The 15,976-nt window shown below is 35.0% G+C and overlaps 3 protein-coding genes and 1 pseudogene across 3 annotated transcripts; all 4 read right to left on the bottom strand.

The window, feature by feature from the left end:
* Positions 1–2,648: 2,648 nt before the first annotated feature.
* LOC110413609 (zinc finger protein ZAT9-like) lies at positions 2,649–4,351 on the bottom strand. The gene has a single exon (XM_021424476.1). The coding sequence runs from the start codon at positions 4,074–4,076 to the stop codon at positions 2,649–2,651; it is 1,428 nt and encodes a 475-aa protein (XP_021280151.1). The 5' UTR covers positions 4,077–4,351.
* A 1,766-nt stretch (positions 4,352–6,117) lies between these two features.
* Positions 6,118–7,125, bottom strand: LOC110414354 (tetraspanin-7 pseudogene; annotated as a pseudogene).
* Positions 7,126–8,409: 1,284 nt separating this feature from the next.
* Positions 8,410–9,845, bottom strand: LOC110414269 (putative expansin-B2). Its single transcript, XM_021425364.2, has 4 exons — positions 9,668–9,845; positions 9,461–9,573; positions 9,041–9,228; positions 8,410–8,737 (listed from the first exon to the last, which is right to left on the bottom strand). Exons 1-4 carry the CDS (start codon positions 9,828–9,830, stop codon positions 8,410–8,412), a joined length of 792 nt encoding a protein of 263 aa, XP_021281039.2. The 5' UTR covers positions 9,831–9,845.
* Positions 9,846–14,258: 4,413 nt separating this feature from the next.
* Positions 14,259–15,976, bottom strand: LOC110414066 (putative expansin-B2). Its single transcript, XM_021425129.1, has 4 exons — positions 15,725–15,976; positions 15,517–15,629; positions 15,067–15,254; positions 14,259–14,757 (listed from the first exon to the last, which is right to left on the bottom strand). The coding sequence occupies exons 1-4, from the start codon at positions 15,906–15,908 to the stop codon at positions 14,424–14,426; spliced, it is 819 nt and encodes a 272-aa protein (XP_021280804.1). The 5' UTR covers positions 15,909–15,976; the 3' UTR covers positions 14,259–14,423.

Genomic DNA, 15,976 nt, shown 5'->3' with positions numbered 1-15,976 from the left:
ATTAATAATAAATGAAGAGATCTTTATTATAATTATATGTCAAAAATGTCTTTAACTTAACAAATGCGGATTAATTTTCTTTTAAAGTTTTAATCTATTCCGGTTGTAACAGTTTATTGTATTTACGATTATATATTAAAACAACTACCTATAAACGAAAACGAAGAAGAGAGGCTTGGAATTAATTATGTTACACATGTTTCATTATCTCCATGATGTAATCAATTAATTTTACTGTTTGTATTGCCTTTCATGAGTAGCATGTATATAATCTATAGTCCAAAAGGACTAACCACATTGGAAGCATACCACCCAATTTAAGATTTTTCTAATTGCATTTGCTTGCTAGTTGATGAAGTGGGCAACTTCCAAAGTCAAACAAGTAATGGCAGGCACTTTGTAGGAAGATTCCACTTGAAGATAGATAGGCTACAACAAAGCTTTCCCTTTGCATTTGTCTCTAAAGATGGAAAAGCACCAAACGAGAATCATTGACTACTCCTTGCCCTCTCATGATTCAGGGTTAATGATGCAGCCCAAGAAAGAACAATTTCAAAGTTAATTATACATATAGACTGTAAATTATATTCCCCAAGTTTTAATGGTGATTCTCATGACTGCAGGGTTGCTGTACCATTTTTGGATATTTTTCACCAAGTGGTTCTAAGTTCAACTTGCCCTCATCCAGCTGCGTAGGACTAGTAAAGAAGTTGTCAGGTTTATAATAAAAGGTGTTAGAACCAAAGATTTTGAGCAAAGTCAAGCCTATTGTTGCTAATCTAGTCTAGTATTATTCTTACATACATTAGTTTTTTTTATATCTTTGGCGTAGGAGAGGAAATAGACCCTTAGATTAATGTAAAGATATTTTCAAAAAATTTAATTAAAAGATGAGAATATGGGTATTAGAATTCCAACCACCAGTCTTCTCACCCTTCTAGAAGGTGATTTACCGGATCACTAAGTAAATTTGCTACCCGAATTTCATCCCAAACCCAAATATAAGTCAAATATAAGATACTTGTATCTTATATGATCGAGTCAAAACCCGCTTAAAGGATATCCATCTTTATCACTAGGTCACATTTATCGCTACCATTATATATAATATACATTTGATTTTCTGTCCAAATTCTTTTTATACAGTGATACATACATTGATCTTATAATATATAAAAGAGTAAGCAATGGGAGAGAATTGAACTAATTAATCTCTATTATATATATATAGATATGTGCACTGGGAGTATGGACCAACAATTTCCTTTGAACCATTTTCATATTTTCATGGGGATTAAAGAGCACCCTTTCCCCCTTGCAGTATATATATAGGATGTAACAACGTGGTATATATTCACCATTTCCCCCTTCATGATGCTTTATTTTTTTAAGTATTCTACTTTACCTTCACATGTAGCTGAATTAATTTTTTCCCCTCAATTAATTCTGTATAAACTAAATTAAAGTCAGAACTCCAATAATTCCTGAAATATGTATAATCAAACTTCATAATTCACTTGAGTAGTATGCTACTCAACCACTTAATCAAGTTAAAATAATCTCAGCATCTAGCAAGTTGAAACCATACAAATTTGCCATTAATATGAAAACAATATCATAAATTTTACAAACTTTAACGGCCACTAGTTTCTTTTGTTGGTTAGTTCGTGTATTGAACTCCAGAGTCAAATTCGATTTTAATGAACTTGTTGTTTTGGTGTAGATAGTTCACTTACTACTCCCCTAACCTACTTGAAAAGTTAGGAATGCATATCCAAGTCTCAGCTCTTAATGGTGGGTGGCCATTGGGCTAAGGCCTGCAGGCTTCTACTCTTTCCTATTTGATTGAACTCAAACCCTATCAGTAGGTCGTTCGGTGCAATATATTTTTGAAAATGGAGTTTTATCATGGATATTACAATACCACAACAACGCTTCCCATGGTGTCAGTCATGCTTCCTACTCTATAGCTCGCCAGTCAAAGCTAGAAAACTTGGCAGGTATTTAATCTGACCCCTTATGTACTCTAGGCCAATTAAAACAAGGAAAACGATTGGCCATTTTTTATTTGAGATTAAAATCGTGGTGGACCGTCGAACTTGCCAGGACCAACTCTTTTCTGCCCGACAAGTGTCTCTCTTAGAGTGAGATGAGGTTCTTCCTGCCCCCCCCTCCACTTTGAGCAATGAGCAGCAAAGCGAAAGGTTTTCAGAAATTAAGTACAGAAGTAGTAAAATCGTGCATCAGCTTAACATCAGAACTCATCAATTGTAGCAAGAACATGGCAATTTATTTTTAGTCTGCAAGTCCACTGATGAATAGCGGAGGTTTGTTCTGGTATAAGTTCATATCAGGCCCAAAACTTGAAAGTTGCAAATGAAGAAAACTTGAGGACTCTATGTACATACCATGCAGAGACAGAACCCACAACAGAATAATGAAAAAGTTGACAAAAATTACTTGTAATAAATACTGACAAGGCATCAAAAAGCAGTTTCTGTGCATTTCATTTTCACCCCTAATGTCGAAACATGCCAGTAATAACATGTTTGATTTTGTAATTACAGTTATATATAAATACAAAAAGTCTACAAAAGATTGAAAGTAAATAAAAAGGAGAAATATTCTCATAATGCAATAAAAAAAATTTAAGGGTCAGAGCCAATATGAGTAGTTGAACCAATCCCAACTTGCAGCCATGGCGATGAACCTCCACTCATATTGATGTCCTTTAGTTCGCTTAGTTTTGCTAACTTCACCTTACTGTCTGCTTCGTCATCCGCGTTTTGCATAGAACTATTACAATTATTGTTCTTTTCATTTTTGTTATCATTGTCAACTTGCAGTTGGTGTTGATGATTCTCTTCCTTTTCTTTGGCATCAACGCCTATCCAAGGCTGCAAATAGATTTCTGTTGAAACATCAAAGCTGGATGGATTAACGTGGTTCCGTCGTACAAGATCATCAGCTGGAGCAGGGAGATTGAGATCGAGCTTAAGATCGAGCGGCTCAGAATTGTCGATGAACTTTGGTGTTTGCTGAATCGGCTCCATGCGACCTTGAAACTGATGAAACTTAGCCAAAGAGGAAGTGTCAGGTGAATTTGAAGTGATCCAATGACATCTTTTATGCCCTCCCAATGCTTGCCCTGATGAAAAAACTCGGTGACAGATTGAACATTCATGTACTTTTGATTTCCTTTTCGATGTAGAGGCCAATGGAGCACTAGTTCCTTGATCAAATTGCAAAGTTGAAGTTGATTTTGTAGGGAAGAATTCTTCGTGTGTGATAACGTCGTGGTCTTCATCAGCTTGACTATCATCGATATGATCAAGCCGAGCTGCAAAGCACCCCTTAACCTTCTTGTGACTAGCTCTATGTCCACCCAATGCTTGGTGGGAATTGAACACTTTCTTGCATGCTTTGCACTCAAACAACCCTTTGGCTACGCCCTTGGCCTTGTCCATAGGTACCCTACACGCAATAGGTGCAATGAAATTCATTGTATTTCTTCTCTCCTCTTCTTTGCTGGCAGAAGCACAAGACTCCTCAGGCTCGGTGAAGAAAGGATCAACGGTTGCATTAGATAACATCATTAAGCAATTGGCAAGGTCTTCCTCTTCGCTTGACGGGCAATTCGAGTTGAAATTACCCACTTTAGCTCTCAACGACCTTTTCCTTTTAGACCAACCGCACCCTCTCCTTGTCACACCATCGTCACCGTCTGATCCTGGTGAGGACACAAGCGACTCAGCGTCCTCGGAGCTACATTTACCATGCTCAAGAAAAGATTTCCATGATAAAAACTCCTTCCCACAATTCTCACAGACCCTACAGCTCTTCAACCGATTAGGGTTCGTTCTTAATGCATACATGCGCTTATTGCTAGGTGGCACATTCCCTCCTAATTTGTCTTCCCAATCACTTGCAGGATCGTCGTCGTCAATGTGCCCACTCTCGTCGCCTATTCCATGCGCCCTCATATGCCCACCAAGGGCTCTGCCACACCCAAATCCTTTCTTGCAAATTTTACAAAAGTGTTTAAAGTTTGATTGTTGATCCACAATAAAAGCCATACAACGAAACGGAAAAGGGAAAATTTGATGCAGTGAAAGAAGAATAGGGGAGAAGGGGGGGGTGAGGGAAGTTGTTCTTAATAGTGAAAGGTTGTTGCAGAGTTGTATGGTGAGAAGGGGCACTAGTCCTAGTTTTTAGTAAGAGTCATGGCTTGGTTTTTTGTGGATGAAAAATAGATTAGAATAGAAGAGAGCAATGGAGAGTCGAGGAGTGTGGTGACAAGTGGTAGGCGGAATAGAGGCTAAGAGACTTTTTCTACGGCTTTGTGGTGGTGGTGGCGCCGCCGCCGGTCAAACAAATACTACAAAAACCAACGGAGTTCCGTACAACCAGTTAGTGTTTTCAGTGTGAGCTATTGGCGTCTGTTGCATGTGTGAGAAAGAGAGAGAGAGAGAGAGAGAGAGAGAGAGAGAGAGAGAGTGAATTGAGTGATCAGTGAAAGAGATTAAGAGAGAGTGGTTCTAACTGCCATACCTATTCATATCCCTTCAATTCCAAGCCAAGAAAACTAACCCATGCTTCTCCTTGTCTGTCGGTTGGTTCAATCTGCTTTTCCACAGAATTTTCATATCTCAACACATTATTATTACCTATTATTATCTTCAAAAAACCTTTTTTTGGAGGGTGGCAAGGGTTAAATATAAATGGTTTTCTCTTGCTTTTTCCCTTCATATAACAATTCTTTAAGTACCCCAAAAGGAAAAGTAAATTAGCTTCTCAACAATTAGCTTTAAAGGGTATATATATTATATTTAATTCCCAGAGGTTGCTCATGCTAGTTACATTTCTAATTAAACATAACTATATCACCTACACAAGAACAATGAATCAAGTTAGGGAGACAAGGGGATTCAAAGTACTAATAATTAAGATAAAAGTTAGAATTAAGTTATAATTGGTTTAGGCAATGTTAATTGAAGCTTAATCTATTAGGCTTAAGAGAATTTGTACCAAGTTTGTAGTGATTAGATCAAATTAGCTAGTCAGTGAAGTACCCTTGGCTAAGCAATGACTTTGCTTCCATCAGTACGGCAGTGGGTTTAGTCTCTCTAATCAATCAATGATATCATTCTTTTTGCTTTGATTCAAAGCATCCCCAAAGCCAACTAGCCAGTCAATTAAGTAGTGACAGTGATTAAGCAAAGAGATATGATTCCTGCTTAGTCCAGGCCATGTTGAAGTAAGCAGTCTACTGATCATCAACTGCATCTTGAGCTCAAGAAAATTCACTACGATTGGGACAATTCATGATTAAATTTGATGGTATGCAGAGGTTGATGGCAGCCACCTACCATTTTCAATTAACCATTTGTTTTTTATTAATCAATAAATCGCCCTCGTATATAAAGCAGTATGTATGTTTCTTGGCTAAATTTTTAGACATTTTCAATGAATAGCATGGTGAAATTGCAGTATTTAATGAAGGCATTAAGGTATTAATTATTTTGAGATGTAATGTAGCATTCTGTCTGAATATTTTCTATTTCACTAGCTGAATTGCAACTTTTTTTATGGTTTTGCTGAATTATTTTTTTTTCATTTTTTTAAAAGGCAATCTTTATAAGAAGGTGTATAATGATACATCAAAAAATCGACTCAAGTGTCATATCTGTTACCATGAACAGCTTAACTGCAAACTCGATACAGTATTAATTTGCTCCCAATTATTTCCATAAATCATAAGCCAATTACAAGGAAAAATCTAACTCTACCATCTCACCCGTAAAAGATGTTAGAAAAACAAATATATATATAGACTCCTCTCCCTAATGGCTTTAGCCAGGGTACCTGCCAACTTCTAATGGACTGAATCCTCCTATATATATTGGATACTAAGTCCAAAAGATGTTGCTTAAGGCCCCATGGGTAAGCTCGAGTGCTAGCCAAGTTGAGTTAGCCAGTGAGGGTTGTCCAGAGCCCAATCATGATCACACTTGTTGAGAGCTGGTCCAAAATTGGGCCAAAATAGATGCGAGAGGGCATAGACATTGAGATCATGTGTGTACGTAGACACCAACAGAAACAAATAAAAAGAAGCCATCAAAAAATGCAATAAACCCATCCTAAAAGCAGAATTGAACGAGCAGATCAAGGCTTCAACCCTCGGTGATAGTCAGCATGATCCTCTCGCATGCTGTCTCTGAAAGCACAGTAAGCACAGGAATATACAATGATGAGGAAGATAAGGAATATGACGTTGATATGGGCTACCTTATGCTTTTTCCAGGAATTCTTGACGTTGTCTAGAATCCCAGCCTTGCACGATTGGCAATTGAAGCATAGAACTTTTGGATTATTATCCCATTTTTTGCAATCGGGATTCTTATATATCCCATGCTCCTTTGTCCAATTAGTAGGATTCTTATACGTAAATCCGCAGTCGTTTGACGGCTTACAACAACCAGACTGCATTTATAAAAATAAAGGTTCGATTAATTAAGGAGTGTTTATTAATTTTATATTAATTACAAAAATCGTTTTATAAAAATTATATTATCAAAAAATTTGAAGAAAAAATAAAAAGGAAAATGGTACCTGAAGAGCATTCAAGGGCTCGTGGTGGAACTTCTGCAGACTATCACTGTGAAACTTGCTATGGAAATCGGTGCAAATCCTGGATTGAACCAAACAAGTCTTAACCTTATTCCAATTCTCAGCGTTGTTCACTATCCTTTGAAGCCAGATAGAATAATCCCCCAGCCTGTACTCTTTATATCCCTTCCCGGGCAACGACCGCCCAGCACCTTCATTCGTCACCACAAAAGCGAAGGCAGTGAAAACGACGCCGCCTAAGATGAAGAGAAACATGAAGACGAGGTAGATCCAGAGCAGTCCCGGCACTCTGCAGCACGTGCCGATGAAGGCCGTCAAAGATAGGAGAATGAGAAAGAGTCCAACCAAGATAAGCGGCTTGTCGAGGAGGCGTTCGCATTCCGTGACGGCGTTCTTGCTTAGCAATAATCCCACCGCGAAGATCGGGATCGAAACGAATAAGGTTATGAGGTTGAGGATTCCGCTGACGTCGTTGCTCGGACGGATCGATGACATGATAATCTTTTCCTGTTTGGGTACTGGGAAAAATCAGGGATCTGACGGGAAAAGAGAAAAGGTTTGAGGAAGTGGAGTAGTGGGAGTCTTCGCTATCTGGTTGGTTTTTAAATATGCGCGGGGGATTTCGAATCAGGAAGGGAAAGTCCGTTAAAATTGGGCTCGTGATTAAGGGAGTAAGTTAACTTTACACATTGGCAAATTGTGTGCGCGTGAGGGATTTTTGGACTCCTGTTTAACTCTAATAACTGCCGCGTGGCATTTATGGAAAATACATTATTTTTTGTGGGGAGAATCAAGTATACTTTTGTCATTCAATCTTTTCAATTTATTTCTAATCATTATTTAGATTAGTCAATGGGTAGAATCTGAATTCTACCAAAAAAAGAAAATACATTTTCTTTTTAATTTTTGACATCCTAAATAATGTGATTTTGAAATTAAAATTTTCATCCAAATTTTCGATCTTCATCAATCGGCTCATTTTCATATGAATTCTTTTATAAATTATTAAATTATATATATACTGATAATAGAGTTTTTTTAGATGAATTATTATATTATAAAAGATACAATATGTAATTAAAATTGCCTGTAAAATAGAGTAAATGCACTTGAATCATAAAATAATATTTATTTAAAAAAAAGTCATGAATCATATATTTATATGGACGGCCAAGAATTTTACAAAAATAAGTGTAATTTTCTAGATAAAAAGGTGCTACATGTCTTTTAAAAAATTAAGATAATGATAGAGATAGCTTTGATTGTATCAAGATAAATTTTTAGTACTTTAATTAATTTGAAATACTTATATTCTTTAACCTACTCTTTTCTATCCCTATCATGTGTAACTTAAATTGAACAGAGTCTTGCAGCCATTTAAGGCTAGCTAGCAAGGCCTTGAATCCTCTCTCTTTATACTATTATCCATCTTTTGTTTTTGGAATGTCTTAAAATATATATTTTTATCACTTTTATACATTTAATATTTTCCTGAAAATAAAAAATATTTAAAACGAAAAAAAAATATTATAAATAATTTTTTGTTCATTTATTTATATAAGCCGTCTCGTGTGTAAAAGGGGTGCTATATATATAAATAGTCAAACAAGGCTATAAACTGTATTTTATTGATAATTCTCCCATAAACATACATAATCAAGCAATTAAGACATGGAAGAATATCTTCATGTTGACTAACAGGATAGTTATAAACGTGGTACAGAATCGTATACTTTATATCGTATACAGATTGCTAGGTTTAGGGTGCTTTATCAGGCATTAAAAATTAACGACAGATGTATAGGTTTGTCCGGGCTGCCAACCAGCAGGAATGACACCGGATGCCACAAGAGTCTGGCCAGAGGTGAGTGATGTCAGCCTGATGGAGAACGGAGGCCGCAACGTCGAGCCGCTGTCGAGTTTCCAGACTGCACCCCAGGATTGTTGCATGGGAAGCCAGGGGTCAGAGTCAAGCGCCTGTTTGAGTTCAACTAAGGCAAGGTCACCATCTCCGTTTTGGTAAATAACTACGGTGGCGAAATAGTTAGGGTTAGAGCCGGCATCAACTTTGAAGGCAATGGACGTCCCGGGATAGTTACATTGCACTCTGCAAGTCAATTTTTCATCAATGAAAAGAATGGCGAGAAAACGTTGAGAATTTTGACAGCGAAATGAGGGTTTAAAATTATTTGAAGAATAATATAATCCCATAGGCAGTAGGCTTGGTTTAACAAAGTCAATTTCCAAGAGTAAATACCACCTATAGTGCAATTAACAAAGTCAATTCTTCTTCACTTCCTTTTTGCAGGCTGAGGATATATTAAATTCTTCATGGAAAAATTGTACAAGAATATTGTCATGCTACTTCTATATTCTCATCCTCTCTTTCTAATCGTACGTAGAATCTTACTTTCTATATTGAATCTGCAAGACTCCAGCGTTACGGAGTTGATCAGCCTGGCCAGACTTTGCCATGGCGCCAAAAGCAGTACCACTTAAATCAAAATGAACGGACTCCGAGACACAGCCAGGGCATTCATCGGTGATAACTACAGTCACAGGACTTTCCGAGCACGCTGAATTTGTCGTGCACTGGACCTGAAATTAAACCATATTATGCATGTTAAACAACATTGAAAGGTACCCTTTGCACGCGAGAGTAGGAAAAAGGAAGGATATGTATATGGAGAATCATCATGAACTCAAAGGAAGTTTATCATCTTTTCAAACAGACGGAAAAGTTATGGAGTTTTTGGACATGGGAATGAGGCATGATAACAAACTGATGAATATATTTTATATATATATTCATGAAAAAATTGAACGTCACCTCGTAACAGGCTCCACATCCTTTGCCAGATTTGAATAGGGAAGGGCCCCCAGCCGACACCATTGCAGAAAATGGGGCTTGCTCCACAGCACCCCCATAACCACAAGCTCCACCTAGATACAAAAAAAAAAAAGGGATTAAATTTCATAAAATTAAACAATTTTCTATGTGTAAATAGTCTCAATCATTCTCCATGCTCATCATTACCATCACTTCCAGCCCCCGTGGGGCTGCCATACCACGTTGCTCCGGCGGGGGACCAATCAGACTCAGATGCTGCCAATGAGGCATTAAGGAGCTTAGGGTAGAAGCAGTAACAGGAGTTGAATAACAGAGAAAATGTGGCTGCAAAAGTGAGAAGAGAGAACATGTTTCGAAGAGCGAAAGCCACGAACACTTCGATCAAAGAAACTACTAGTAGAAAGGAATTAGCAAAGCTAGCTAAATGCAAAGTTTAAGCTCTGTTTTGCTGATGGATTTAGCAGATCAACGACAAGGTATTTATAGAGCCAAAGGCTAGTGCATGTGGTTCTAATGCAACCACTTAGTGGAGGACACGTGCATGTTTTTGGAAGGATTTATGCATTATTTTCTTCAGGAACAAGCGAAATGAGTAAGACCCTTGAGATACGAAATCCTAATAACCCATACTACTTTGCTAGACTTTAAGTTAGAATTTGGCTAAATTCCCATACATTTCTATGACATCAGCTAGAAAAGTCTAATTAAATTCGTAAGCACATAATTAAATTGACTAAAATCAGAAGCACAAAATGCCAAAGAGTAACACAACACAAAACCCCAGAAAGACACAAGAAACCCGAATGAAGAACAGAAAAATCAACTCCCTGTTGTCAAGTATCAGAAAATCCGTCTACTTCTCTATAATTGAACAAAAACACAATTCATTTGAGAATCAAACAAACGTTCCACGGCCTAATAATTTCAATCACTATGCACCCACAGTTGAAAATAAAAGAGCTTTGCTTCTGTCCAAATCACAGTAATACTCTTGCATGGTTACATCAGTTAGATTGCTTGTTTCTAGGCTTCGTTGCCGGAGCCGGGAGAGAAAGAAAAAAAAAACAAACGCAAGATCTGATTTGCTCTTTTTATCTCTCCTTCTCTGACTCAGACGTACGTTTACAGACGAAACCTAACTACAAACGTCTCTCTTTTGTCTGTTTGTGACCATCTACATTTGCAATCTATCGCAAAGAGGTTATGTCTCCGACCCACCCCCAGTAGGACGGTAACCATCGGGCCTACGTCATCGGTTGTTCCAAATTAATATTTTCGTATGTTTCTTACCCCAAATTCAAGGGAATACATGTTCGTTGATTTTGCCGCTGATGATGGTTAACACCGTTGAACATTCCCCATCCGATGGACCGAGTAAACCCCGACGATCCTTCCATTTCCGTTCAAAAACTACAGCACGTAATATTTGGCGGGGATTTGGGCTCTGTAATTTTCAAATCGTTTATTAATAAATAAGATTGATGAGATTGCATGATTGCGATTTAATGCTTTTACTTTTACACCGAAATTGTAAGATTGACATCTCAAAGAAATATATATGCAAAACAATTTTATATTTGATCTTCTGTTAATTTAATATTTATGTATTATGAGTTAATAACGGCATATCAACTCATAAACATGTACGAATAAAAGTTCAAAAGTTTTGTGAAATAAATATTCTTTAGATTATAGTATTTATTTTTAAAGTTTTATAATTTTTAAATTAAAATTTATATTTGATGCATTATCAATTTATAATGTTTATATACTATTATTTAATTACATAGTGCCACCTCATGAATGTACAAAGTTAAAAAAATTTTCAAAATAAATATATTTAAAATCATGTGTAATTATTTTTTATAATTTTCAATTATTAAATTTATTTATTATTGATATGACAATATTTGATTCACTTGTAGGGTATAAAATTTGTACACTAATATTACATTAAATAAATATAAATTATAAATTTATTTATTAACAAAAGAGCAACATTTGAATTACTAATTTTTTGTAAACTTTATACACCAACAATATATTGAATATAAACCTTAGCTGTTTTTTTTTTAATTTGGATAAAGAGAGATTCTAATTTTATGTTTTAAATAAAAAAATTATACATCAACTAATAAATCAAATACTCAAATACAATATACGTTTTAACTTTATTACTTTCTCTTATTCTTTACTAAATTTAAACTTCTCTTTTAAGCCTAAGAAACCAGGGAGCGTTTTTTGACTAAGAAATGAATTTTTTATATGGAGTTTTAGCTGAGGGAAGCTCACATGGCTGCCTCCATCAAAGTGGAAGAATGAGTCCCTACTTCCGAACAAGGTGACTGAGACTACACGTGGCCGACGTTTTCATGCCGAAGATGAGGTGACAATAGATGTTTGTGATAAGAAGAATTCTTTAGTCAACTTTTATTTGAGATCTAAAAACCAAGAATAAAGATTAAAAATTTTAAAAATTAATATATTAAATTTAACTAATGATTAAAAGATTTATAATAAATAATTTTATATAACATGTAAATTAAAAAAATTTATAATAATTTATTAAAAAAGTTGTGCTCAATGATGTTAAATTCAAATTAACCAATTATTGACTTTTTACTAAAAAGTATTTATTTCTTTAAGATTGAGTGTTAGACCCTATGAATTATACAACAATGTGGCTGTAGCTTACAATAGTAGAAAATAAGCTTAAAATGTATAAACGCATTTTTTATAAGATTAACAATATATATTTTTACTTATTCAGAAAAATCTTTATTTGTGAAACATAACCAGGAAAAAACCATATATCCCTTATGGAAAGTTTGCATTATGCCTGCATTTAATGTTGAATTAGGAGCTGATCACCAAAATTAGAAAAGATTCAATAAGATATAAACAATAATTATTATATAAATTTTATAAGTTTTTAAAATGTTAAGGTTTTTTCCCTTAGAGTGCTTCACACACTCTTTTTAAATTGTTAAGCTAATAATTATATATTAAAAAATAATTACAAAATAGATAAATAAAGTTTTAATTATATATGATTTAAATTTTATAATATTAATTTATAAATTATTCAATACTATAAAAATTAAGAAATTTATTTTAATGAAATTCATTTAATATTATTAGAAATTTTATTTGCAAATGCTTAATATTTTTAATCAAATTCATTCGATAAAATATTTAAATTTCTTATATGTTTTTATAAATTTAATTTTTATTAATATTAATAATAAAGAATTAAAATGAAAATTTAAAAATATGATAAACAAATATAACTATTTTCATCAATTAAAAACTTTTTCTACATCCAAACTTTTATATAAAAATATAAATATATTTATATGATAGATGTAGATATAGCTTTATTCCTCACTCTTTAACCTTGATATCAAGGAGAGGATTCTTACCCTATTTTTGCAATCTTGTTGAAAGGACCCTAGAGCCCAATAATTAATTTGGACCATCCAACGCCCTATAATTTGTGTTGGCAGAGCACACCAAAAAGAAAAGAAAAAAAGGCCGAGGCTGCTTACAGATACCAATTCAGGGCCTAAACGATCCAATGTTCTTCTGGGGTGTGGACCCTGGAAACAGACTAGGCTTCACCAGATATGCCAGGCAACGTCCCCAAAAACAAGACCATGTCTCCAATTGACTAGAGCTGGGTAAAATGGCTCATGACCCATTTAACCTCGGGCACCCTTTGTTTTAGCCCAGTCATAATATACCAACTATGTCCAAGAAACTTGCCTTGAATGTCTTCCTCTTTCTTCATGTCCTTTGCCTTGTGATTTATTGTGAAGGTTTTTCTCTTTCTTTTTTTCTTTTTGCCACTTCTTTAAATGAATTGGAGAGAAGGATTTGAGTTTAATTTTTTTAAAAAAAAATTGGAATTTGATGTGTCTATTTAATTAAAATTTAGACAAAATGGTGACAATTAATACTAATAGTTACTCTTTTCTCAAAAGAAAAATTAGATAATGTAAATTGACAGTGGTCGTCTCTAGACCTATAAAATCTGTAATGTGTATATACTTAAAAGTTCAATCAAATTTCTTTATTTATTTTTATTTTTAATGATAGTGTCTTAACTTTTAAGTGACATTTAATCTCTTACAATATAATGTAATTATTGAGAATGTGATTGCTAAAAAAATAACATCACAACATTTGATATATATGAGAAAGTGTTAATTAAAATATTAAGAAAATAATATTACAGCATTTGATTTATAAATACTTATTAAGAATTTGATATTAATTTTTTAAAATTACTCTTATATATGAAAATGCAAATTTAAGATGCTTATGTTTTTTTTTTGTGAGCATCACCTAAAAAAGATGTATCTTGTGGTGGAAAACAAAAATGAAAAACAAAAAAATTTAATATATTTCAGCTTTTTTATTTTGATTATTTAAGAAAAATTGATAATGAGAAAAAATGTAAAACAAAAATGTTTCTTTTGATATGTGAATTAACCTAAAAAAATGTTCAATAAAAAATGTTTTTTTTATTTTGAAATGCAAGTGCATCACCGCAGAGGAAAGAACGATAATGTCAAAAGGTGGGCACTGCATATATATGTGTGTGTGTATATATATATATAGACACTTAATATTTTTACTTTTATATATATAATATTTTTAGGAAATTAAAAAAAGATAGATATTTAAAAATGGAGAAAATATATATTATAATTAATAATTTTTGGTTCATTTGTTTATATAAGCCATCACTTGTGTTAAAATGGTGCTATATATATAGCTAGTCAAACAAGGCTATCAACTATATTTTATTAATAATTCTCCCATTCGCATACATAATCAAGCAATTAAGACATGGAAGAATATCTTCACGTTGACTAAAAACTCGCCAACAGTAGAGTACTAAACGAGGAATACAAGCGTATAGATAGAGGGGCGGGCCTTAGCCATTAAAATTAACGACTGATCTATAGGTTTGTCCGGGTTCCCAACCAGCAGGAATGACACCGGTTGCCACGAGGGTCTGGCGAGAGTCAAGTGATGTTAGCCTGATGGAGAACGGAGCCCGCAACCTCGAGCCGGAGTCGAGTTTCCAAACTGCACCCCAGGATTGTTGCATGGGAACCCAGGAGTCAGAGTCAAGCGCCTGTTTGAGGTCAACAGAACCAAGGTCACCATCTCCATTTTCATATTCAACTAAGGTGGCGAAATAGTTAGGGTTCGAGCCGGCATCAACGTGAAAGGCAATGGTCTTTCCGGGGTAGTTACATTTCACTCTGCAAGCCAATTTTTCGTCAATGAACAGAATGATTAGAAATTGTTGAGAATTTGACTGCGAAATGAAAATTTCAAATTATTTGAAGAATAAACTAATCCCATTGGCAATAGGCTTGGTTTAACAAAGTCAATCCCTTTACATAAAGACATTTCTTCTTCATTTTTTCCTGCAGGGTGAGCATTAAATTCTTTATGGAAAACTTGTGCAAAAATGTCATACTACTTCTAAATTCTCATCCTCTGTTTCTAATCTCACCCAAGTCCCAACAACAAACCCCACACGCATAGAAACGTACGTTGAATCTTACTTTCTATATTGAATCTGCAAGACTCCAGCGTTACGGAGTTGTTCACCCTGGCCAGACTTTGCCATGGCACCAAAAGCAGTACCACTTAAATCAAAATGAACGGACTCCGAGACACAGCCAGGGCATTCATCGGTGATAACTACACTCACAGGATTTTCCGAGCACGCTGAATTTGTTGTGCACTTGACCTGAAATTAAACCATATCATACATGTTAAACAACATTGAAAAGTACCCTTTGCATGCGAGAGTAGGAAAAAGTAAACTGGCACATAAAAGGAAGAATATGTATATGGAGAATCATCATGTACTCAAAGGAAGTTTATCAATCTTTTCAAACTGACAGACAAATTATGGCGTACAAAGGCATGAGGCATGATAACATAATGATGAAGTTGACGAGTATACGGATATTGTGATAATATATATATATGCAAAAATTGCATGTCACCTCATAACAGGCTCCACATCCTTTGCCAGATTTGAATATGGAAGGACCTCCAGCCGACACCATTGCAGAAAATGGGGCTTGCTCCACAGCAGCCCCATACCCACAAGCTCCACCTAGATACACAAAAAAAAAAAAAAGTTAATGTTGATAAAATTAAACAATAATCTATGTGTACATAGTCTCTATCATTCTCCATGCTCATTATTACCATCACTTCCAGCCCCTGTGGGGCTGCCATACCACGTTGCTCCGGCTGGGGACCAATCAGACTCAGTTGCTGCCAAGGAAGCATTAAGGAGCTTAGGGTAGAAGCAGTAACAGGAGTTGAATAACAGAGAAAATGTGGCTACAAAAGTTAAAAGAGAGAACATGTTTCGAAGGACGAAAGCCATGAACACTTCGATCAAAGAAACTACTATATTTAGTAAGAGGAATTAGCAAAGCTAGCTAAAATGCTGGT

This window comes from Theobroma umbraticum, unplaced genomic scaffold, assembly GCF_002168275.2.
Source record: "Theobroma umbraticum cultivar Fairchild unplaced genomic scaffold, ASM216827v3 scaffold_4.1, whole genome shotgun sequence".
Taxonomy (NCBI): domain Eukaryota; kingdom Viridiplantae; phylum Streptophyta; class Magnoliopsida; order Malvales; family Malvaceae; genus Theobroma; species Theobroma umbraticum.
This window is presented reverse-complemented; position numbering and strand designations above follow the sequence as displayed.